This window comes from Vulpes lagopus, chromosome 2, assembly GCF_018345385.1.
Source record: "Vulpes lagopus strain Blue_001 chromosome 2, ASM1834538v1, whole genome shotgun sequence".
NCBI classification, from domain to species: domain Eukaryota; kingdom Metazoa; phylum Chordata; class Mammalia; order Carnivora; family Canidae; genus Vulpes; species Vulpes lagopus.
The window spans coordinates 134,601,343-134,627,697 of NC_054825.1; the positions used below are offsets into that span (position 1 = coordinate 134,601,343).

General features: G+C 41.5%; 1 protein-coding gene across 7 annotated transcripts in view; it reads left to right on the forward strand.

The window, feature by feature from the left end:
- Positions 1-26,355, forward strand: part of TLE1 (TLE family member 1, transcriptional corepressor) — an 87,027-nt gene that overhangs the window by 24,143 nt on the left and 36,529 nt on the right. For 2 of the 7 annotated variants that reach the window (XM_041741115.1, XM_041741125.1), the window contains exons 5-8: positions 3,697-3,759; positions 5,353-5,457; positions 18,179-18,383; positions 19,119-19,135. In XM_041741115.1, coding sequence (XP_041597049.1) covers positions 3,697-3,759; positions 5,353-5,457; positions 18,179-18,383; positions 19,119-19,135 — 390 coding nt within the window. The remainder of the gene's footprint in view (positions 1-3,696; positions 3,760-5,352; positions 5,458-18,178; positions 18,384-19,118; positions 19,136-26,355) is intronic. The other 5 variants (XM_041741164.1, XM_041741145.1, XM_041741155.1 and 2 more) reach the window with 3 other exon arrangements.

The following is a 26,355-nucleotide window of genomic DNA, read 5'->3' on the forward strand; positions in this document are numbered from 1 at the left end:
CTGGGAAACAGGTTGCATCCTCACTCTGCCAGAAGGGTAGGTACTCTTGTTAGGGAGAACCAGGGCAGCTTGAAGAATTTCAGGGTAAACCAGAGGTGAGATCTGAATTTAGCTTAGTAGGCCCAAATCAAGCTCATTTGTCAGAGGATCCGTTAAGATGAGGGCTTAGAGACCTGGCAGAGGGGGGAAGACAGCTGGGCTAATAGCCTCCTCTGTTGCTCTGATTTCCATTCTTTCTCCGGACCATCGATTGAGAATTCCCAGGACAGATGGCTTGGCTTTTGACGTCTCTTCATCGGTTTGAGTTTTGATCTTTCACCTTCTTCTTCTGTTTCAATCTTATGTACTCTTACCTAATTTATATTGTTTATGCCTTAACCTGTACTTCTTTTGTTTTTAGTAACTTTGATATTATTGAAGGTTTATGAGTTCATTCCATTTAGGGTCTAAACTGTCCCCTGACAGTTAAGTTCAGTTCTACCTTGAAGCCATTCTATGTAATAACACATATAATTATTATTACTAATTAAAGAGATCCATCTTTTCTTAAACCAAAATAAATTCCGTTAGCAGTGCTAGAAGAAAATTAAGAATGGCCTCTGTGATTTTTGGGTGTTCTAACCCTGACCCTAAAGTCAAGAATACAGGAAAAATATCCCTTAGTAAGTGATCACATAAAAATTTAAAGTTACTTATGGCCAAAAAAATCCATGGTAAGCAAGGTTGAAAGACTAGTGGCAAGCTGGAAAAACTATAGAAAAAGGGTCAATATTTATTATATGGCAAGAACTACTACAAAAAGACAGTGATGAGTAGTAAATACCCAAGGAAAAATAATGGAAAGAAAATAGAAAGTGGACCAAAAAATATGTGAGAAGATGTTTAGCTACAGGAAGAATCTAAGTAATGCAAATAAAAATGAAGTCATTGTTTTAATCTATTAGATGGATAGAGATTTTAAAAAGGTCAACAAAACCCAATATTGACATTGGGTAGGAGAGCAAGCCCCCTCATAGAATAGTGATACTGTAAATTGGTAACCTTTTCTGCAGGGCAGTTTATCAGCATGCATTACAATGTAAAATATGTATACACTTTGACCTAGCAGTTTCACTTCTTCCTTTTAGAGATCTGTGTAGAGGGTTATTCGACACAGAGTTTGTAATTGTGGACAATTAGATGAAATGTAAATACCCACTGATACCAGGAGTGCACCAGTATGCTTGTATGGTGGTGGAATGATGTCCTTATTCATGTTTGTATTTATTGAGTGGGAGGGCATCCATTTATACATTTTTGGGTGGAAATAATGTATTATTGTAAAGCAGTGAATAATATAATGAGACCCCGTGGTATAGGAAGTATATCTTTCCACCCTGGGCTTGTGCACTTGTGTGTGATGAGAGCCTGGAATGATCCTTTCCAGAATCACCAAAATGTTGTTAGTCATGGATATCCCGGGATGATAGACTTAAGGTTATTTTAACTTTATTTTTTATTTCTGTATATATATCTCAATGTGTGCCTGTGTATGCTCAAAATGAGCCTATATCCTCTTTAAAAGTGGACCTTAAGTGTGCATTTTGGAGAACAGGAAAGTACGGAATGCTGTTGGACTGTATGGTAGGTATGGAATAGGGAATAAGGACCTACAAGTCCGCAAAGGGTAGCTCTACTCCTACATGGGTACCCTAATATATGGTGCAGAACCCTGTTGTAAAGGAAGGGAAGTCTACCCATACTTTCGAGGAGAGCCATGACCTTGAGTTAGAGTTCGTGGCTCTGATCAAATGAGCTGGGTGGGGCTGACCCAGTTCTGTTTTTGCACCTGGTACAGCTGCACCTTTTTTGCATAGATCTGTTTGCCCCGCTGGTTAAAGCAAGGTCATGGGTTTGCTCTCTACCCCGAGCATTTCCCCCTCTCTTCCAAGGAGAGGTCTGTAACCCTATCTCATTGGTGGTCAGGGAGAATTGAGTTGGTTTGGCCTAAGTCCCATCCCATAAAACCAAAGTCCTTGTTGCTTAGTTAACTGGAATTATCCTGGAGGAGAAAGGCAGCTCCTTTTAATATGCTTGATTATACAGCTTCTAGGCTTTCTACTTTATCTTGCTTACTCCATTCTCTGGGCATAGTCTATATGCTTCATAATTTTCTTCTCATGCTCCTTTTCATTACCTAATTCGGTAATAGAGGTGGCATTAGTAAGCATTGACAGAAAATGATGAAATAAATAAGGTCAAGGCTGGGCCTTTGTAGATGACCTTTTTTTGTTTTGTTTTGTTTTTTGTTTTGTTTTGTTTTGTTTTTAAGGCAGAACTGGTTCTTCAGAGTTAGAGGAAAGCAGAGCTGCTTTGCATTGCTGGAGGATGTTAGAGGCAGGGTGGGCAGGTGGATTCTACCCTAGGCAAGGAGCAGAGCACTATTTATTGCCTCCCTTGGCCAGTTTATCCCTTGCAGCAGAGGGACTGCTGTGGATTTGGAACTGAGCGGGGACTTCTTTTACTTTCTTTATAAAAAAGCCTGTGCCACAGACCCTCAGGACACATTTTGTGACATCCAGCTGACCCATGGGGCTCTCCCAGCAAGGTGTACATTTGATACCTCACTGTGGTGATACTTGACAGATAAATACCCAGAGCACCTCGACCTGACCCTCATACTGGCCTTGGGTGCTGTTTCAGCTATGTTTTCTTGGCCTGTTTGAAATAGTGAGACTCGTTGAGGGCTACTAATGTTGAAGTCCTGTTTGAGTTGTATAAAAGTTAGGTTGTATAAGAGTTGGGATAAGCAGGAAGGAGGTCTGTGGGCTCCTCTTGCTCTCACTCTTGACCTTATCTTGAAGGCTAGACCCAGTTTGACGGTGCCCCTGCCCCACTGGCTTACTACACCAGTTGGAATGAACTTGCTATAATGACATAAAAACATGTAGTATGGAGCGCCTGGGTGGCTCAGTAGTTGAGCATCTGCCTTTGGCTCAGGGCGTGATCCTGGGGTCCTGGGATAGAGTCCCGCATCAGGCTCCCCATAGGGAGCCTGCTTCTCCCTCTGCCCGTGTCTCTGCCTCTCTCGGTGTACATCTCATGAATGAATGGATGAAATCTTTATTTTTTGTTTTAAAGATTTTATTTATTTATTCATTAGAGACAGAGAGAGAGAGAGAGGCAGAGACACAGGCAGAGGGAGAAGTAGGCTCCATGCAAGGAGCCCGACGTGGGACTTGATCTCGGGTCTCCAGGATCACACCCTGGGCTGCAGGCAGCGCTAAACCGCTGCGCCACTGGGGCTGCCCATGGATGAAATCTTCAAAACAACAACAACAACAACAACAACAACAACAACAACAACAACAAAAACAGTTCAATAGTACACCATAATTGAATAAGCGTATGAGGGGGTTTGCACTCACCAGGTTAAAGGACCGTATAGCCTTAAACCACGTAGATTTTCCGACTCAATTAAGCTACCCATTGTCTTTTCTTTAAGTGACCAATAAAGTGTGTGATTATGTCTTACTTTGCAAGTGGGATTAATATCTACTGTTTATCTCAAGATAAATATTAGCAACATAGCTTGGGAAAGCAATTTTATGCCCTCCAGAGTGAGGTAGTGGAAGGCTAAAGTGTTGGGTATGAAGTTTTATCTTTCTGAACTGATTATCAAGTATACTAAACATTTATATGGCTTTGTCTTTATAGACTGAAATCGCCAAGAGATTGAATACAATTTGTGCACAAGTCATCCCATTTCTGTCTCAGGAAGTAAGTAAAACTGTTCAGCTGTTAAAGTGCAATTATGTTGCTTCTCTGTTTGCAAATTAGCTAGTTTTAAGATGTTAATTTTATCACAAGGAACAAGTGTGAAGAACATCTGTTACAGCTGAAGTGTGTAAACCCCCTGCTATTCCATCTAACAGATCTGAGGGCACACTGTAAAAGTGGTGACGATAGCTCAACCTCAAATTAATTTTTTTTTTTCTGTGAAAGGCTGCAAAATGACAATCAAATGTAAAGCTTTCCTTTGCTTTGAGGAATAGACTAAGCTTGGTAAGCCCCTGGTGATTCAAGTGTCCTTCTAGAGAGCTTTTCCTTTCCTGCATTTTGAAAATGGTTCCATCACGATTGACTTGACCATGGAAGCAGGTACTCCATTTGTACTTGCACATCAAGTCAGGTTGACGTAATGATGTCCACGGAGGATGAGAATGCTAATACTCCTAAGTGAGTATTGAAATCTTCAAAACAACAACAGATGTTGTTGTTACCGTGATGTACAGAGTCACTTACATATGTAAGCCATTTTATGAAGTTACAAAGTCACAGAGGTTGAACTTTTGTACTTTGAGAGGGAAAAGCTCTTCATATGAGTAATCTATGAAACTGATTCAAAACCAATATATTATAGTTTGCCTGCAAGTTTACTTTACTTTCAGATACAAGCTAATAAATGATAAACTGTGTTTTCAGCCTGGACAGGATGCATGTATCTTGAGACCGTGAAAAGCTTCCTGAACTCACAGCTAGAATACTGTGTCTGTTCTTGTTGGCATCTGCTGCTCCATAGTGGATAGCATAGGCTTCATCTCTGCCTTTCCTGGTGTAACATCTATTTGATGATAAAATTCAGATTTGTTGGCCTTTGGGATGGTGTCCTTAGACTTTAGTAATCCCAGATTCTGCCACAGCCTCATGCCTCTCTAAGCAAAGATGTGGCTTGTTCTTATTTGTGAGTGGAGTTGGGAGGTATGCAGGGTGTTTCCAACCTGTGAACTAAGAGTTGGGGGGGAGGGTGTCCTTTTTTTTCCCCCTCAGGAGGATGAAAAATCTAAAGGCTAAATAAAGGAGAAGAATCCCCAGAGTTTCCACAAACTACTGGCAGGTTGAGATTTGTTGACTTGAGAAATAATGGAAGATTTTATGTTTAAATTTTAAGTATAGAAATGGGTGTTTTAAACTGGCTGTAAACTTTACCCACTCAAACTTACAGTGAACACCTTTCACAAACCTGGGTAATCCAAATCCTCATACCATCGATTTTCTAAGGCTTCAGGTAATCAGTTTTGATGTCTTCGTTGACTTTTTTTTATCATTTCAACCCCAAAATTCCCATCAGAAGTTAAGTGGAGACTAGTGTTGGTTAGAAATAAGGAAAGCACCCGTTCTCTGTTTTCCTTTTCCTGCTGTACATGTGTTCTGTGAAATAATCAGTACTTGAGAAACTTCACATTTAAATCCATATTCTACTTGGATCTGCATTGCATATGCTTTTATATTTTTGTTGTTGTTGTTGTTGGAAGGTACAGTGAAGTTCTTTGGCTGCCTTGCTAACACTTTTTCTTCTCCTTGTTTTCAAAGCATCAGCAACAGGTGGCCCAGGCTGTCGAGCGTGCCAAACAGGTGACCATGGCAGAGTTGAATGCCATCATCGGGGTACGTGGCCTACCAGGTCTACCTCCTACAGTGTGTATAACCAGCTTTCATTTCTTATTAATTTGATGGCTTAATCTGTCTGTATATATCTACATGTATATAATGTCATGTAGGCTTATCGTTGGCCTGTCGGTCAGGGTCGGGGAGGAGGGCTCAGGTATGCCCAGGTGTGTTGAGGAAGACAGGTGAGCATAAGGTGATAGAAGCATTGTTAGGAGGGGAAGAAATGGGGAAATAGATGCAGTTTATACCCTGACACTTAAACCATCCTTGTAAAAGCTTCTAGTTAGAGTTTTAAATACTTTCCTGACTTCTGGCATCTAACTTCGGATCACAGTGAGGTCAGGACAGGTCTCAGGATGATCCTTTCATTTAGCCATTTGTGCTTTTTTGCCTTTTGCTTTCTGGGGTGTTAGACCCTGGTATAACTGTTTGCTCTTTCTCTTTCTTGTGCCTCTTGCATGAATTTTTAAATGGCACCCCAATGAAAAGAGCTCTCTCTTGCCGTTGAAGAAGTGATAATTGTCTGCCCCAGTGCTCTCTAGCCTTTCACCAGGTTTCTGCTCTCCTGCATCGAGTTCAGTTAGCACTCCACGCTGGCAACTGGTTGTCAATCACAGGTCATTTGCTCTGCATTAATGAGCCCAGTGAACCGTGGGGTCCATCCCTCCCCTCCCCGCCCCCCTGAGCTCGTCCTCACCACTGCAGGCCCTGAGACCCAGAGACGGTTTTCATGTTTTCTGCCCTTCCAGACTAAGCCAAAGAAGTAGCTGAAACAAGGGACCATCCTTTCTGATTTTATTCATATGTTAGTGCCTTGAGCGGATTCAAATCACTCATTTATCAATTTATGTTAATTGCTTGTGAGAAGATGCCCTGCTGGTCTTTATAGTTCCCTCAGACACTTTGTAATGATAATTAGACATGCTGCTGTACGGATTAAGAGTGCCATAGTCCAATGACGGCCACAGACAATGGAACCAGTTAATCCATCAGGGTTTAAAATTACATCCCAACTGGAGATGGAGAAAAAACATAAGAGCCAAGGAGGATTAAAGAATGAGCCTCAGCTTGAAAACTCTCCTTTCATCAGTTTCTCAATTGCCGATCTGCAGTCGGGTTGCCTGTGGTAAGCTATTGGCAGTCAATTAGGTGAAATAAAGTGGGAGGGTGACCTTCATTTCCTTTTAATAGCTTTTTCCTCCCTGAAATGGGGAGCTTCAGTGGATTTTCAGCTTAAATTTTATTCAAGCTGCTTTATTACACTTGACAGCTTAGCTCTGCATAAACAATTCTCCCCTCCTCCTCTTTCCCCCCAGACCCAGGCTCTGCCTCCCCCCCCCCCCCGCTCTTTAGATCACATTTTTGACTGTTACTTAGTGGGCTCTCTAATCACATTCAACAAAAAACACAATTACATCTGCATTTGTCGGCTGCCTTCTGTACCCTTTTCTTGTGTAATGAATTGCTTTATTTCAGAGATCAAATCAAATATTCACTGGTACTTTTGCATGTACCGTGTTTGATTAGCAAAGACTAATAGCAAATTGTACTTGTAGCTCGAGCACAGAAATTTTTTAACCCAAATGAATGAGGATGGAAAAGCCTGTTTTGATTAAAGAGAAACATATGCAAAGCAATGCTCAAGTACCCAGTTACACTTTGTGGAACATGTTTGTTTTCTGAGAGTCTCTAAATTTTTACATACCATTTCTTGATGGCGGCGAGTCTCCTACCTGTAAATTCTCAAAGGCCCTGCCCAGTCCCACACATTAGGAAGGAGGAAATTGCATTAACCAGATGTTTATAGGTAATACTCCTTTTGAATTGAATCAGAAACTGAAAATGGCAGGTCGCTTTAGAAGGGCAATGAATCGCTAATTTTATGAATGGCTTTCATCCAGGAAACATGTTGTTGAGATTATAAAGGCAGATTAGCTCTGATAGCTAGCAACAATAACCCAAATCAGTGAATTGGGCCTCGCACAAGACTTAACGCCAAGTGCATGTCTTCAGCGACTAGCATGTGCGGTTTTTCTAATTGTAATTTTTGGCTCAGTCTATTAATTTATGTCAGAAGGCTCTTTTAAAGTTTGTAGTGATCAATAATTATCCTGCACCGTAAGTTTCATGCTCTGGCATATGCTTGATTTTTTCTTGAAAGGAATTGTGCGCGTCCTGGAAAATTGAAGTAGCATAAAATTGGGTTGACAATTCAGTGGACCTTTGCACCCCTTCATTGAACATGCAGTATGTCAACCTGTCTCCCCAGAGGGGAGGAGGCTCCGGGAGGCTGTCTGCTCCTACAAGCAGCAGCTGCGCACAGAGTAAATGCAGCCCGGTTTGATAGCAGCTGTCAGTATTGTTCAGGGACCGGCTCAGGATGAAGAACAATGGGAGAGGCCACGCTCTTCGTCTGCATCGACTTTCAGGCTAAGAAAAGAAATAGTAATTTAACGGTTTAGACATCTATTACAAGTGTGAAAGATCATGAAAGAGTAGCCTTTAAAATGCAAATGAGCCGAAACATTCTCATTCCCTTTAAGGTACAATCAAGGAGTTTACTGCTTGCTTGGCAGGGCTAAAGACATTTCTCTTTAGCAAACCTGGAAAAAGTGAAATCTTCTCAAGGACACCAGAGCTTCTAAGGTAGGCTCAGCTTGTGTCCTGGGACTGCAGGTGGTCTTGAAGGAGGAAGAGATTGGTTCTATTTTTTCCGTTCACGTTGAGTGAATTAGCGATGCCCATTTCTCACCAGCATGGAGAACTTAGTTCTCCTACCTGACAGAAAATACTGGATTTTAAAGCCTTTTCACTACAGATGACACCTGCTTTAATCTCATAGATTACTGGTTATTTAAGAAAGATAAGCTTCTTAGATACTTGATATTTGGAGAAACTATTGAAATAGTTACTTTTAATGTGATACTTTTTTTAAACAGTTGTGACGGGTAGCAAATTTGATAATTGGCAGAATAATCACTGCAATCCTACTTTTTGAATTTTGCTTTTTATTAGCTCTTTTGCTATTAAACGTGTTATGTTCTTGTAGCAATAGAAAGAATATTTAAAAATGCAGCGATCTTAAAAGATATGGGGTTTGTTTGGTTTGACACATGGCTCACTTGTGCTTTAGAAAACAGGTGTGTTGTAGGAAGGGAACTTACTATAGACCTTGATCTTTTTTTTTTAATTCTTTACATCAGGACAGTCTCCATGATTAAATAGACTTCCTCAAAGATTTCTTTTCCAATTTGGAATTCTATTAAAAATGCTCAAAACAAAATAACTCTTTAGATGACAAACTTGTGGAATAGTTAATGTCTTCCTAAAGGCAGGGAAAAGGATTGAAGGACTCTTCAAGGCCACTTTCCCTGGTATTATTTGTGGGGAGTTTGGAACTAAAAACTTTCTTCTACTTGCTATGATAATGATTTTAGTTGAGGTTGGGATTCCAGATAAGTAGTGTTATCTTTTAGTGGGTATATATCACATGTAATTAATATAGATTGTATGGGAGCACCTGGGTGGCTCAGTGGTTGAATGTCTGCCTTTGGCTCGGGTCATGATCCCGGGGTCCTGGGATCGAGTCCCACATCGGGCTTCCCACAGGGAGCCTGCTTCTCCCTCTGCCTGTATGTCTCTGCCTCTCTCTCTGTGTCTCTCATGAATAAATAAATAAAATATTTTTAAATTTAACAGATCTTATGGTTATACATATGTATAAATTTGTATACACAGACTTTTTTTTTTAATTGAGGTGTAATTGTGAATCACACCAATCTTAAATATACAGTATGATCACTTGGGCATGTGTGCACACCCTGTAACTCATACTACTTTTGGGGTGCAGATTCTCTCCACCCCAGGAAGTTCCATTGTACATTTTCGCATCCATCCTCAAAGGAAGATGATTGCTTTTTGATTAAAGAGGACAAAATGATTAGCTGAGTGTAATTTGAAAAAAAATTGTGTCATTGTATGTCCACTGGCATCCAAGGACCAGCTGTCCAACCTGATGATGTTTTGTCCTCATCTTTCTAAGAGCATTTGCCCTGTGTTACCTTGGACAAAGCATGGGTCCAGGATCAGATGAACTTGAGTGGGTTGCTTGGTGCTGCCACTTTTTTAGCTTTGTGACCTCGTCCAATCAGTTAACCTCCTTGAGTATCCTCATCTGTAATGGATAATACCATCTACCCTGCCTAGCTTTTGTAGGGATAAGACCATGGTTGGCAGCCCTTACCCAGCACGATACTGACTCCTCTAACTGCAGTTCTGTCTACCTGTTTCTGTATCTGTAGCCTATCTGTGGGTCCACTTGACCAAGTCTCTGTGAGGGGTGGTGGCTCTGAGTGGCTGGTCACTTCCCCTGGTTTTCCCCTGGTTCTATGGATGTCTGTGTTTGAGTTTAGACCCATCCAGATGCTCTGTTCCTGCCTTTCAGGTGCCGTACGTGAATGGTTTTTAGTAAGGTTGCAGCAGGGAAGAAGAACTGACTATTTAATTTTTGATGAACAAACTTAGGATTCAAAACAGAAGGGAGAAGGAGCACCTGGGTGGCTCTATGGTTGAGCATCCACGCCTTCGGCTCAGGTCGAGATCCTGGGGTCCTGGGATTGAGTCCCACATAGGGCTCCCTGCAAGGATCGTGCTTCTCCCTCTGCCTGTGTCTCTGCCTCTCTCTGTCTCATGAATTCCTGGAGAGAAAATCAAGAAGCAGAAATAAGGATAAGACATCATTGGCTTCCTTACCTAAGAGAAAGGGAAAAAAGGCTTGTGCTGGCCCCGAGGGGTTGCACAGGTCATTGTGATAGAATTGAAAGGAGAGAGTGAGGAGATGGCCAGATGATGAGTAGGGGTTGTTCTTCCTATACTATAAAATGCCTGATTTTTGACAGCTGTCCCACTGATGGATGTTAAGACAATTTGAGCAGTTTCTCATAGCGATGTCTGTGAACTTCAGGAGCTCAAAACATTTGGCTTAGTATAGGCCATCTTGTTTGTCCTTTCTCATTTATTTGGACCTATTCTGACTTAATTTTCCATGAACAGAACTTCTGTCAAGGCCTTTGGGGCTCCAGTTATTGGTCAGATGTATATATTCCTGCTTCATAGGCGAACTTAGAATTCTCTACACTTTAAAACAACTTAGTATGAAACAAAAGAAGTCTAGGGGCTTTGTGATGTCTATGTTTGTGTTAGGGGATGGCTATGAATACAAACTCCTGATGTGTCCTCTAAGGAGGCTTCCTGTCCTTAAGAGATTGAGTTGTAGACCTAAAGGCTCCCCATTGTTGCATGAGATGATTGGTTTAAGGATTAGCAAAATGTTGGATTATTTTTCTCCTCCGGCTGTAGCTGTCAGCTATCTATAGGATTGCAGTGTGTGGAGTTTAAGAGGATGAGGTTAGCCTCTTATTCTTATGAGTATGCAGTTAATCCCTGGAAAGCCCAACAATAACCCAGCTGTAAGTTTCTTTATAAAACAAATTCGCCCTAGGAGAATAATGCCTAGCTGCTACCAAGAGCAGAAAATGACAGGGCTACAACTAGCATAGATATTCTGGCTTTACTAACATATTTAGTGATCTGCCCTCCACCTAAATTCCGGTAGTCCAGCCCTTTTGTTAATTTCCCAAGGAGAAGGAGCAGTATTACAAAGTCCGTTATGTATCCTACTTCTTCTTGGGTTCAAGTTAAGTTTTTTACTAAGAGTACAAATGCAAGGCTTGTCTTAAGTGTCTGGGTTCTTTTGAATAGTCAGCGTGATTTTAGTTACTAGAAAACTTGTTGAGGCGTTGTTCATTTTTTAATTCTGCTGCGTATATTCATATGATTTGTACTTGATTCCTTGGAAGAAGGCATTATCACATTTTCTCTTTTCCAGAGTAGAAAGTAGAGCACCCCATTTTAAGAGTTAGACCTATGCATTTTTAAAAAATTGATATACCATTTACATACCATAAAATACACCTGTTCAAGGCATACGAATCAGTGGGTTTTAGTATATTCACAAACGTGTACAATCATCACCCCTAATTCTAGAATATTTTTATCACTCTAGAAAGAAGCCTTGTATCCATTAGTAGTTACCCCCTCCACTCCCCATCCCCCAGTCCCTGCAACCACTGATCTTTCTGTCTCTGTGGTTTGCCTATTCCAAACGTTTCGTATAAAAGGAATCTGATAACGTGACCTTTTGTGTCTAGGTTCTTTCACTTTGCATACAATTCTCAAGGTTTATTCATGTCGTGTGTACTTCAGCCTTATTGATGAATAATATATCAGTATACCACCTTTATTAATCCAGTCACTGGCTGATGGACATTTAGGTTGTTTCCACCTTTGGCTGTTTATGAATAACGTTGCAATGGACATTGTGTACATGTCATGTGGATCTCCTTTCTTTTCTCTGGACTGAACCTAAGAGTGTTATCACTGGGTCATGTGATAACTGTTTAACTCTTTGAGCAGCTGCCAGACCATTTTCCAAAGTAATGGATGAGAGTTCAGTTTCTCAGCATCTTCTCCAGCATTTGTTTTTGCCCATCTTTCTGATTCTAGCCATTCCAGTGGTTGTGATGTTGGAATCTCATCCGTGGTTTAGATTTTCATATTTCCTCGATGGCTAATGATATTGAGCATCTTTTCATCAAATCCTTACGTGGTTTTAGAAGTGGATCTACCTAAATAAACATGGTTTTTAAAAACTTAATCTAATTTAAGCCATTCAGTCCATTGCTCTGATCATTGTCACAAGTGTTACCATCATCCAGGGCAGGTGGAAGGGGCAGGTAAGGTATGTTGCAGGATGAGTTGGCCTTTGTGGATTTGCTAAAAAGCAGGAAGAATAAAGATGAGTTCAGATCCTTTTCAGAATTGTAGGCCTCCATCCTGGTGCCTGCCTACATACACACCATCAGTTTTGCCTGTGTGTGTCATTTTCTGTGGGCTCCTACATGGACATGGCGTCTCGGGGTGGTTGTTGTTGGTTTTGTTTTGTTTTTTAAAACTGTTTTCAAGTGGCTTGAGAATTCTTGACCCCCAGGAGGCAGTTTCTGCCTGTTTATCACTCCTGCCCCTCTTCATAAGATAGGCCATTCACATAATGGAAGGTTTTCAGATAACTCTTAGAGTAGTATCCATGATGTTTCTTTTCCCACACGGCTCTTTCCCCCTTTCCTGCTTGTTTCCTGCGGCATGCCAGTTTTCTTCTTCTGCAGTCTCCCAAGATAACTGCATGTTTTTAAAGAACAGGGAAATAGCAGAAATCGAGGAAGAGTGATTTGGAGAAAACTGTCAACAAATGCTGCTTTTTCACATTTTTTTTTTCTTTTCAAAGTGTTTAAATACCAAATGCTATAAATGCCACTTACTGTCATGCTTTTAGCATTAGAGATGCTATTTTGGGGCATGGTTTTAGCTCTGGTTGGGTTCAGTTTGTGATCTCTGTGGCATGGTTTTCCCTCAGGTTTATAAAGCAGGGTAAATTTCAAAAATTCAAGTTGATTCTGTGGTTGGTGATAAGTAGCTTAGCGTCTAGTGAGGTGAAGGTGGGTGTTGGCCTTCGTTTTCATTCCAGTGTCCTTTCCAGTTGTATAGGCAGTTCTATGGTGATAAAGCACGTGCTACAGCTGTTTTAGAAACACAACTGGAGAAACCACTATACCATTACATTAAAGCTCCAAATGTAAACAGCAAAGTCAATTTCATTATAGTAACATAATTGACCCTGGACGCAGTAGGTAAAATGCAAATTAAAATTCTGAATGTGCGGCTGTTGTTTGACATGGATGAGGTGACTTTATTCGTTGTGGGTTTTCATTATCATTAACTCAGGGTTTGGTGTTTGTTTTCCTTGTCTGACTCCCAGCCTGTCCACATTGTTTGGGTAAGAGCAAATGCATGTCTCTCCTTCTGTCAACAGTGAGAAACCTTTATGCAGCCACCTTTGAGGCACAAAACCCCCAATACATGGAAGTTTCCAGTGTATTTTAAAGCTGTTTGATGAAATATGAACTTTTTTTATTGTTTGTTTTATTTTAAAATTGTCAGTGGAGTCAGCTCTGGGAAGCAGATGCTTACTTTTTGAGTTATGACAAGGTATTTGATGGTGATGAAAGGACAGTGAACAATTGTTGACAAGCATTTTTATTTTTTTTAAGTCAGCAATTTGTCAGGTCACTTGCTGTATAAGAACAGGAATTCTAATGTAATGGGACAGAATTCCAGCTTAGATCTAGACTAAAAATATTCAGCCTTAGTACTGTTGACATTTCGAGCTTGTTAAGTCTCTGTGATGGGGGTGGGGGTGCTGTCCTAGGCATTGTAGGATGTTTAAGAGCACTTCCTCCCTATCCCATCCCCCTCCCCCCCCCCCCAGGGTGTGATAACCATAAATGTCTCTAGACATTGTCAGATGTCCCCAGGGTGGGGAAAGGAGGGTGATAACCACTGGTCATCTGAGAAACCACCTGCATTGCTTAAAGCCACCATTGCTCATCCAGAATGCCTTTTCTGATGGCTTTACAGTTTTGCTTGCATGTCCTTTGCTATATAAGTCTGCAAGCATTAACTTAAAAAAATTTACTAATGAGCGTAAGGTAACGAGATAGAAGGTTGGATTTTCCCACACCTGCTGTCCTGTTGAAAAACATTTCCATTTCCTCATTGGTCTGTGCAAGTTTAGGTCTATGGGGGACCAATGCGTGTAGATTCCCCAGTTAGTAGAGCCTTTGGGTTTGTTTGAGGTTTCACTGGCTGTGTAGTGATATTAGGATCTCGCTTGTTCTAAAATACATTTTTAAGATAGCATTCATGTTTTTTTCCCCCTTTGGGGAAGGTGCCAGGCACTGGATTGTCTTAGGTAAGCCTTGCTGACAGAAAAGTGTCCTTCCAAACACATATGGGACAGGTGGGCTGTCTTTTTGGAGTAGTTTACTCTCCTGGATGTGGGCCCTCTATCTGTTGCTGTGTATGTTGTCTGAGACACGACACTTTTTATTTAATCATCTTTTGAGAGAAGCCATGGCTGTAACCGTTTTGGCTTGGTGGTTCTTCACAAGCTTCCTTGGAGCTAAAGAGATCCATTTTTGGATGTAGGGGCATGGGGTATTGGGAAGTGGGGACTGCAGAAGTAGGACTCATGAGGCACAGATCTAGGAACAAATTTTCATCTGTCACTGCTGTTAAGGCTGCATGGGAAGGTGGATTCATCTCTGGTGAGGGTGGATTGTCTCAAGATGTGTGGCATTATATGCCCTCAAGAGCCTCCCCTTACCTGGGAAGGGAAAGACGTGGGGTCTTCATTAGAGAAGGAGGTTGCCCTCTCCCTTCCCCATTCTTGGGACCACTCCGTCTAATTCCTTGTGAATGTGACTGGGCTGCTGTGGGATCTCAGGAGAAATCCTAAAAAGTTTGCAGTCCTCATTCCGGCTGTGAGCCCCATGGCAAGCCACTGTCTCCTCTGTGAAATAGGATCCACGATACCCACCCTTCCTGCCTTGGGTATGTTCTGAGCTGTGGGCAGGGGGAGATCTAGGAGCCCTGCATGGCAGCAGAAGTAGTAGAACATGAGGCTGCAATGTCCATGTTCCTAGACCTACAGTATTTTCAGTAGCGATCCATCCTGTCTCTGCTTAGTACTCTTTCCAATTTGGTAGGTTTTTTGCTTTTTTTAAAAAAAGAAAACAGCACCGTGGGGCACCTGGGTGGCTCAGTTAATTAAGCACCTGACCCTTGATTTTGGCTCAGGTTATGATCTCAGGGTTGTGAGATTGAGCCCCGTGTAGGGATCCCTGCTGGGCATGGATCCTGCTTAATGATTCTCCCTCCCTCTCCCTCCCACCCTATGCTCTCTCTCTAAAAAACTAAATAAAATAAAATATAAAAATAAAAAGAGGAAGAAGCTTTCAAAATGGCCAACAAAAGGAAGGAGGAACTTGGTTGCCTCTAATAAGGGACAGTGAGCTTTCTTCAAGGATCCTGGAGAACCAGAGCTGGGTAGAGTTGGGAATTCCCTGGGGCAGTTAAGGCTGTTGGACATCCCTGTTGATAGTTATTAGCCTAAATGTGGAGTTTAATCACGTGGGTCTACTTCACAGCTGTGGTGAAGCCCCGTTATTACGCGAGCTAGTTTTTCTTTTTAATCATATATCATGGAACGCTTTCTAGTTTATCTTTCTAAAAACCAACTTGGGTTTGGCTGCAAAGCTCTACTTCCTTCTTGTGTTTCCATACATTTGCCTGAGTATGCGTTAGTGGAGACATAAAATCATCACACCTCTGCAAAAGTTTTTTGGTGGCTCTGTTCTGGATTTTCGGGGGGAACAGGGTGTGCAGGGAGGGATGAGAGGATGGTGCCCCCCACCCAGTAGTTAAATCCCTTTCCCTCTTCTTGGCTTCTCTCATCTTGTAATCCATGCCATGCTTAATTACCCCGTTGCACTTGCTTGTGTATGCATCATTGCACTCCCCTCCAGAAGCCGGACATAGCTCTTATTTCTCTAAGTAATGATAGCAATTGCTGGGAGGGCAGACCTGTTCCTCATCCTTCTCCGAGCACATTTCTTATGGCAGGTGTCTAGTTCCTAATTAAGTGCTAATGAGCATGCCTAGTGGACCATGGTGCTGCTGCCAGCTTCTCCAGTTTTATGTCTTGCTATTGCCAAGCTCTTAAAAGGTGACAGAGCAAGAATTAGTGTCTTTGGGATGACAGGAAGGTGATTTTATGTGTAGAGAAATTGTTATTATGATCTCAAATGGTGAATGAGGAGTTTATAAATACTTTCCAAGAATACTGTTAATGCTGGCTGCTCTGACCTTTCTCTCTCCCCCTTTCCACCTGTCCCCTGATGAGCACTGTGCTTCCCTCTGGGAAGTAGAGGAGTTTCAAGACCAGGTGGACTCCTAAAGATTTTTTTTAGAAGATGCTAGGAGTGGTTGCAAATTTACTGTGAACTGACTATAGACACAGATCTCTGGCTTTCAGATGCAGTTTTCTCTTACTCTCAGGGCGGGAAGCATGTTTAGGATTCAATTAAAGATCAGTGGTCTGGGTAGAAATTACTGAAGATCTGGCATGAAGATTTAATATATGCAGTACACGCGAGGGGGTAATAAATAAACGAGTAATTGAGTCCCAGGGAAGTGAGCACAAATCAGAATCTTAAGAATTTTCTAACATTACACCTTAGAAATTGAGCTTTAATCGTTTTTACTGTCTCATCAAAAACGAGTTTTATGTTGGACAGCTGAAATGTGGCCAGATTTATGGCTCAGGGGCCATTTCTTGGATACTTTTTCATTTACTACAACATGCTCTTAAATATAATATATGAGAACAACGGTACTTTTTAGTGTGAACAGATTTCTGACTTCTGGCATATAAGAGAGAGGGGCCGAGGCATTTGGGAGTGGGGACTTGGGTCACTGTGGGGAGAGGCCCATACAGTGGGGTTCCCAGTCAAGGCCTCTTGGGTCTCAGTATTTTCCTCTGACACTGAAAGGGTGGATTTGTGGGGGGGGGGGGGGTGCTCAAGAGAAAGGAAGCCATAAACAATCTTAGGCTGTAGTTTCTTCCAGCTGTGGTTTCTTCTAGCTGCCACAGCGTGGCCACCAGAGTTCACCCCCAGGGTGACCGGAGTGCAGCCATGAGGGTCATCATATTGGGACCCCCACACCCCTCCCTCCTGGCAGGAGAACCTCGGCAGTTTCGTTAACACCCTGTGCCATGGTTCCTTCTGTGAAAGGGGGATGTCAGGGCCTCCTCCTGGTTCTTTGAGGGCTCAGTGAAGTAAGGACACAGGGGTCCTTGAGGGGGTGGAGCAGGGGTGCCTAAGAGATGCTGGGTCTTTTTTCAGCCTTCTGTTAATTTAAGGTAGTATTTTGGTTGCGCCTTATTGTACCATGCTGGTACGTTAGCACAAGAATATTGGGGAGACAGAGTCACCTCATAACTGGTGACCAGTAGAGAGTAGAGTTACTGGTTTATAGGGTACACGTCTACTCCCTCCCCCCTACTTTAACCTTCCTGACGTCAGGAGGAGTCTCACATTCTGGGGACAGACTGGATTACATCCCTGGAGGCGCTTAGAGGTGGATCTAACATGGGAAGTTCACAGACTGGCCTGGCTCCCTGCCCTCAGCCACCACAGTGTGGACAGCCATGCCAGGAGGAGGCAGTGGCCCTAGGTCTCGGGCTAGACTGTGGAAAGATGGGGAGAGACAGCTGTGTAGATGGAAGCTTTTGATGAACTGAAAATGCTAATCACATTTTCCCCCCTTTCCTCCCTTTGTCTCTTTGTCCCCTTCGTGTGCTTGTGGAACTTCCTATTGTGTTTCCTCCGTCCTCTTGGGCACCTTGGGGATACTTCCCCCTGGATGTTACTGCTACTTCCACCTTCCTCTGCTCCTTCCTCTTTTCCCTCCTCGTCTTCCTCTCATCCTCTCATCTGTTCCTCCTCCCCCTTCCTCTCTCATCTCCTCCTCTTCCCTTTCCTCTCTTCTCTTCCTCCTCCCTCCTCCCTCCTTTTTCCTCCTCCTCTTCCTCTCTCATCTCTTCCTTCTCCCTCACCTCTTCCTCTCACTCTCATCCCTCCTTCCTCCTCCTCCCTTACCTCTTCTCTCCCCCTTCCTCTCATGTCTTCCTCCTCTCTCACTTTCTCCTCTCCCTCTTACCAACATTCTCTCTTCACTTCCTACTCTCCCCGCCCTCCTCTTCCCCTTCCCCTCCCACCACCATCAACAGCAGCAGCAGTTGCAAGCTCAGCATCTTTCTCATGGCCATGGCCCCCCAGTGCCCCTAACACCTCACCCTTCGGGACTTCAGCCTCCTGGAATCCCACCCCTTGGGGGCAGTGCTGGCCTCCTGGCGCTGTCCAGTGCTCTGAGTGGGCAGTCTCACTTGGCAATAAAAGATGACAAGAAGCACCACGATGCAGAGCACCACAGAGGTGAGAGGCCGGGCAAGCCAGATTAGGACTTGGTCCTAATACTCATACAGTGCTGCAAAGTTGTGTGCACCGCTAAAGCAAGCCCCACCCCATACAGAGAGCAAACAATGAGCTAAGAGGAACTGTCGCAAAGCTTGGCCACTGAAACACAGTTCTCCCTGGAAGTTTCCAGGGTTTAACGTGGGCATCTGTAGATTTCTCGATCTCTTTAGATTGCAGGCATCTTGACATCTTGGCAACTGCCTAGTTAATGCCAGTGGCCTGTACCATATTATGGAAAACTGTTAACTGCTTAATTGGGTAATTTTCAAAGAAAGTAATGTTGTTAAATGGGGCGAAATAAGAAGTTAAATTTGAAAGTGAATGTGTTCAAATGAAAGGTTTGATAATTGCATCTGTTACTACTTAGTTTCATAGGCTTTAATTCTAGTATGCATTAAATATTGGGCAAAATTGCACTTGACTAATTTTTTGAAGAAAAGTAATTTATTCTGTCAAGAAATAAAAAAATAGGCTTTGTGTATGGTTAAACTGTAAATCTTATGTTTACAAAAAATACTGTAATTTTCAGGAAATCACTGTATTAGGAATGTGCAATGACTTATATAAATAAAAGCCATTTTTAAACCTGTTTGGGGCTTGTGTTCTAATTATTCCCCCCTTTTTTTTATTTCTGTTCTTGCCTCTGTGTCTGAACGGGCATGTCTGTGCGTTTCTTGGTAACCTCGGGAGCAGACAGAGAACCGGGCACAGTAAGTACTCAAACGCCTGCTGCACATAAAACACATTCCCCTTCCTGCAACATACCCCAAGCCTTTCTTTAAACACAGCCACAGACATGCATATGCTGTCTCTCTCAGTGACCTGGTTTCTTTCTTTCTTTCTTTTTTTTTTTTTTTTTTTTTAATATGACTATCCACTCCCCCTCCCCCGGCCTTTTTTTTTTTTTTTTTTTTTTTTTATAAAACTTTTGTTAGATAAGAGGGACATGATTTGGAGGCCACGCTGTCTGCTATGATTACTCACTTGGAAATACACTTTGATCTGTACATGCCCCAGGCCTACTTTAAAAATGTTTATCGTTGCATTCCAACTATAGGTTGCTTGTAGTTTAAAAGAATATTCATGTTTATCTTAAATCAGTTTTACAGGCAAGAGGTCACAATCCATATGTGAAATTGGTTAGTAATGTGTTATTTCTACTAAGCCATTCATTATCCTCTACAAATGCATCTTAGTTGCTAGGTTTCCATATCTACTTTTCTTTTCATAATTGCCCTTGGAGGGTGAACTTGAACTTCAGATTTATTTTTGACCAAAGAACTGAGCGTCTGAATAAGCTCTTAAAAACAGGGAAGTTCAGTGGACAGAGGCTCTAGGCTTACGGGGTTCATTTTTTTTACCAGCCTAAATCTCACCCATTTTACATACTGCACGTTCAGTCTGTACATGTATCTGTCAGTAAGCTGTGGGGAGATTGGACCTAAAATGCATCTCTGAAATGTTGTGGAGCAAACAAATGGAGTAAGAAAATGGCCCCTTGTCAGCGAGGATAACCTTCGCTTTTTGCCTCCTTTCCTCCTTTCCTTTCCTTCTGAACATGGCAGGTTAAATATGAATATGGTAGCAAAACTGAGATACTGAACTCTTAAATCATTCTGATTTTTTTTTTTTTTTTTGAGTTTGGGGGAAGATAGTTAAATCATTTGAGTGTGGAAAGTTCTTTTTCCCTCTTCTGTGTGGAGTAGTGGCTGCTTTTAAAATTCTCTTTGAGCCTGAACTTGGTATACTTTGTTTTGTGTTTTCTTTGTTTTGTTTCTTTTGAGGGAGTGAGATGGTGGTGGGGCCAGAAGGCCAAAGGGAGAGGGAGAGAGAGAATCTATAGCAGGCTCAACACTCAGTACAGAGGCTGACATGGGCTCGATCTCACAACCCTGAGATCGTGACCCGAGCCAAAATCAAGAGTCGGTTGGTGTACTTTGTATTTCAGGATGCCTTGGGGGCGGTGGATAAGGGTGAAAGGATGGGCTAGCTGTTCTGCAGTTCTCATACTGTAAGTTTTCTCTGGACAATGTTGGGAGCAGAAGAAAGAAGGGAGAAAAAGAATGCCAGCTATGGAATAAAATATCCTACTCCCAAAGTACAAACCTAATAAATAAACTGACTGATGGAGGTGACCTTTATGTTTTTCGCTGACTCAGTGTCACTGTAGATTGTCTTCTTTTATGCGATGTTCATTCAATAGAGTGTTAATTAAAAAACCCTAATCCCGAAGAACAGAGATGGTGGAAGATATTGAGAAAGCTCCTGTCCCTCAGACCTATAGTCGGCTGCAAGTTTTAATTTATTGAACTTACTCTAGGTTTGGAACTGTATTTCTAACTTTAGCTTCCTGTTCTCGGTACTGTTTCATCCAAAATCACTGTGTATTTATTGAGTGCTTACTGTGTGTAAAGCAACACAGGAAATGTAGCTCTGGTCAGGGATAGGTAGGCACACCTATTACAAGCCCTTTCTCAAAGCACTGAGGGAAGGTGACAGAAATATTAGATATAAGATTGTAGAAAGTTCCAGCAAGAGTTCTAGATAGTTGTGGGAGGGGTTCTGTAGTATGGATTTCGCTGAAGCTGTGTGGCAGGAGTGATGAGTTGACTTAACCCAGTAGAGGTGTTCTCCACACCTCCGTGTGTGTCTGAGTGTATCAAATACTAATTTGTATTTTTGGCTGACAAATTTAGCAAGAACTTAATTCACTGGGGAAGTGAGAACGTAGAGTAGAGGAAGGTGAGGAGTTATACCCTCCAAGTGCAAAACCATCCTTCACTTTCCATTGTTCTTAGGTCCTCATGTTTTCACAATCTGAACTTTCAAGTCAAAATATGGTGGCTACATTGCAGAAACCCAATCAGTACAAACACAAAATAAATGGTTACTTAATGCATTATTTGCATGTCTCTTTCACATCAAATTTTCCACAAGTTTTAATGATAATTTTAATGGGTATTTTCAGAATAAGTATATATACTGTGTTTCCTGCCTAACTTTTATAGACCTCTCTTGGTGGTGTTGGTATAAAATGGGAAAACTATACTGATTTGTAACCTAAACATTTAATTCAGTTTGTAGAGAGAAACAAAGCTGTTCACTGTCCACATAAGTGGGATTTCGCTACAGTTACATAAAATGAAATAGCTCTTCAAACTTTGTGTAAAATTGAATAGGAGATGCAGTGGGTAATGAGATGATGTATGTTCGTAGTACATAAAATATTGTAATACTTCTGTATTTCATAAAGTGGTTTGAATTATGAAATCGAATTTTACTTGGCAGAGAACGTTGATTATACTTTTCGTGTTTGGGTTTGTTTTGTTTGTTTTTTCAAACCAAGGAGTTGCTACAGGGCAGTGGTTTCCAAACCTTGGTCTCAGGATCTCTACATCTTAAAATTATTGATGACCCCAGACAGTTTTTCTCTATGTGGATTATATATTTTGAAATTTTTCTGGATTAAGAAATTAAAAAAAAAAGTGGCAATAACTAGAACAGGTAAAGAGCTTTTTAATTTGTGCTACCATCAATAACATTATTAATGAAAATGAACTATTTTCTGAAACAAAAAATGGTGGGATGAGTGGCTTTGTGTGGCATGTTTCCAGATTTCTTCAGTGCATGACTGAGTAGAGAATGGACGTAGTCTCATCAGCTTCTGCGTCCTGTCTGTTGCAATACGTTGTTTTGATTGAGATATAGGAAGAAGATGTGTCCCCAAAGAGATTTTTAATGGTCTCTGAGAACCTCACGGGTCCTTGGACCAAGCGGAGAACCTCTGTCATAAATAAGACCAAGGAGTTTTGAAGCATTCTACGTTGGTACATAGTCTTATTTTTTTTCCTGTTCTTTTTGTATTGAACAAACATGATAATTAAATATATCAAGCTCAGCAGTCAGGGACTTTTGTCAACCCAGGGGGGAATGTGACTGTGTATGGATTTTCATCTATGAGTCTAAAACTGGTTTGTAGATAGTTTGTGTTTGTTTATTTTTAGTGACAAGATGACTACATTTGCTAGTTTAAGGTGATTTGGTAGAAAGACAAATGAGCCTTACTGTAGCCTATTTTACTATAAAACCCAAGAAAAAAAATGAAGGTACTAATGGACACTATTTTTTAACTTTCTTCTTTTTGAGAAAGATGAATGATAAAAGTAATAACTTTTAGGAGGGTTTATTTTGCTATTTGGCTGTTGGTTTTAAATTAAGATTTGACTACTGTTTTTTACTAATTTGCAAAACGTGTTTGCCTTTTTTTTTTTTTTTTAACATAAAGCTACTTATGAGAGTGCTATAGTTGAGCGAAGAATTATGACATGACCTAGCAAAAAGGACCTTATTTCTTACGTAGTAATAAAAAGTTTGGCTATCTCAATTAATTTAGAGATGAATTGTATTCAATTTTGGCTGAAGTCAGTCTTTAATAAGTCTGCTTGAAAGACCTTGAATCAGAGAATTGACAAGGCATTGTATGGCTTTTAAAGAATATGCTAGAATATGTGTTTTGATACTCATTCATTTAACACATATTTCATGAGCACTCACTATGTGCCAAGCACTGTAAGGCATTACATGTAGAGATGACCCTTGAACAACACAACATGGGTTTAAACTGTGCCGGTGCACTTACGTATGGATTTTTGTGATAAACAAAGTACATTATTATATTTTCTCTTCCTTATGATCTTAACATTCTCTTTTCTCTAGATTACCTTTGAAAACACAGCATATAATATATATACAAAATATATGTTAAATGTTATCAACTGTGTTATTGGTAAGGCTTCTGGTCAGCAGTAGGCTATTAGTACTTAAGTTTTGAGGAGTCAAAAATTAGGCATAGACTTTTGAATGAGACGGGGGTGCACCCCTAACCCCCGAGCTGTTCAAGGGTCAGTTGTACTTGCCACCATTTTACAATGATTATCTTTTAATATCACAGCCACATATTTGTTAAATGAAAAGCACTGGAATGCCTAACACATGTCAGCACTATCCATGTCAGGACATTTCAAAGAGGGAGATAATGGGGATCTCAGGGAGAGATTCCAGGGCAGAGGGTCTGTGGACATGGGTGGGCATCAGAAGGTCCTTGAACCCCCTCTAAAATTGTGTGCATAGTGTTCTGGGTTGGTACTCTTTTCTATAATTGTGAGGAGAGATTATAACTTTCATCAAATTCTCAAAAGGGGTTCCTGGTCCAGAAAAGTGTAAGCACTGTTAATGTATTTAGAGGTCATAATGATGCAAAACCATCATCTTAACCAATAAGACACCGTGCTCAAGGAAGCTAGGTACCTCTAATCCTACAATTAATTAATGGAGGTAGAGATTTAGATTATGTCTTTCTGAGGGACTGTGTTATCACTCCTGTAACTGACTTTGTAGACTTCTCAACTTCATCTTTAGAGCTTATTTTAAAATAATGATGACAGCCATCACTTTATTTAATGTGAGGTGGTGTCTTTGTGTTTCTTCTGTGGCTGTTCTGCTTAACTAGTTAATTGGTAGGACCAGATCCTAGTAAGGACCACCCATGATTTTTTTCTCAAATCTCACTCAGCACCATAGAATGCAAGGAAAATGTGAGACATGAGTTTTTCTTCAGAAAATACTTTACTGAAATTTTGGCCTTTTTCTGAAAAAAAATGTTTTTAAAATATCACATCAGCTCCCAGTAATAGCTTGTTAGGACCATGGCACCATGGAGCCATGGGTGATAAAAAAGAACAGTGGTTTTGGACAGCGACTTCTGTGGCATTTGGGCACAGACCAAATGTGTGTGACCAGGTGTGTCAGCCTTTTGAACTTTCCCCTAGCGTCATCTATAAATTGATGATGGAGGCTGCCTTACAGGGTGAGGGGTTTTAGGGACCACAAGCAGAAAGTTCTCAGACATAGCACATCAAGCCTTTAGGGATTGTCCTCCCCATTCTCTCAACCTACAAAGTAGCAAGACAGCAATAAATGCATTATTAGTCATGCTCAATGTAGTTACTGATGGTTTCTTTGCCTGTTTTTAAATGTGTGAGGCAGTTGTGGAGATGTGGGCAATTACTGATGTTTCTCAGTGTGGAGGGGGCGTGATACTGACCCTAGCCCATTACGAACTTGATTAGGCTCATGATACTCAAGTTCATGAAGGGACGAAATGTTTCTGCCTAAATGTTTGTGAATTGATCACCTGACATTTCAAGGAATTGCTTGGAAGTGAAGGATAAAACTGAGATGAGTCACCTAAAATTTCAATGTTTAGGTACAGTGGAAAACACTAAGTTTTCTTAAGCAGTTGTCGCAGCAGATTTCATTTTTGGCAAAATTTAAAACTCTGCTTAAAACAAAAGAGATCTCTGGGAGAACTGCTCACTGCATCCCTGCTGTGAAAAGGATAGACAGGAAAGTGACAGTGGTTTCTAGATGGTTGGGCGTGGTCTGTCCCTGTACCAGCGGGGGTGTGGTTTACTGTGGATGCCCTAACTCAATCGGTGGCTATCGGGACCTGCGTGTAACTGGAGAAAGGCTCCAGGTTGTATCTCCTGCTCACTCCGAAGAAGGGACATTGGGCATCTTTACTCTAAAAAACCAGAAAGTCAGATAGACAATATTTCCTCCTTCCGAAACATTTTTCAGATTTCAGTTTGTGCTTCGTAATTAGAAAACTTAACGTCCACCATTTAGAGCAGGGTTGGGTTTTTTTGTTGTTGTTTTGTTTTTTAGGATTTTATTTATTCTACAGAGAGCAAGAGAGAGAGCAGGGGGAGGAGCCAAGGGAGAGGGAGAAGCATATTCCTCAGTGAATGTGGAGCTCAATGTGGGGCTTGATCTCAGGGCCCTGAGATCATGATCTGAGCTAAAACCAAGAGTCTAACATTTAACCAACTGAGCCACCCCAGTGCCCCGAAAGCAGGTTTTTAAAAATTTTATTTTCCTTTGGCCCCATGATCATTTTTATCATTCCCTCTGAAACGCAGTAAGCAAGAAATGAGGTCTTCGTCTTTCAGATGAGGAGAGGTAGATGTGAGTGCCATGAGACATCCAGGTTACCTTGCAGGCAAGTACTGACCTGGAGCTTTCTGGTTTCTTGTATTAGAAAGTATCTCATCAGGGATTGGAGAACGAAGAAGGACCGTGACAGCTAAATAGCTCTATGAAAATGGCTCTTGAGAACTGTGAAATACAGATTTGATTTTTGCTATTACCAAGGTCCTGATTAGGGGAATGAAGTCATGAGGGCATTTAAAAGTTATATTGAAATAATAATATTTATTGTCAGCTCTAAAGTGTGTGTGTGTGTGTGTGTGTGTGTGTGTGTGTGTGTGGTGTGCTATTTTCCTTAACCTAGAGTGGGTGGAAGGACAAACTGGGAGCTTAACAGGTGACACCAGGGTTATCTATCTCGGGCTCGAGTGCCTTTTCCAGCCTGTGTATTTACTGGGTCTGTACCTTCTGCATGGCCACCTTCCTTCCTGAGCGGTGTCTGGACTAAACCACTCAGCTGCAATCTGACAGTGCTGAGTTCCTAGATCGAGGTATGAGAACTCACAGGTTCTTTCCCATATTTTGCATTCAAACTGTATGAAAAATCATTGTGTACCCTTCAGACCTGCTTCCCAGCCAGGGCTCCTGAGATGTGATGCAGTTGCCAAGTGGATGCATTTCCACCCATCTTTACTTTCGTACACTTCTCACAGTCGATGCATGGGGATCCCTTTGGTTTTAGGGGTTAAAAATGCATTTGTTGAAATGTCAGGCAGAATCTGTGAATGACCCATTGGACTGCAGCAAAGAGTACAGCGCAGGGTGATGGCTTAATTGGTACCAGGTGTAGATGGAGAAGGCACACAGATGTTATGGGGGTGCGTCACTACCTAATTGTTTTAATGTTCACCGAGAAGTTAATTGTCAGTGTAGAGTGTGCTAG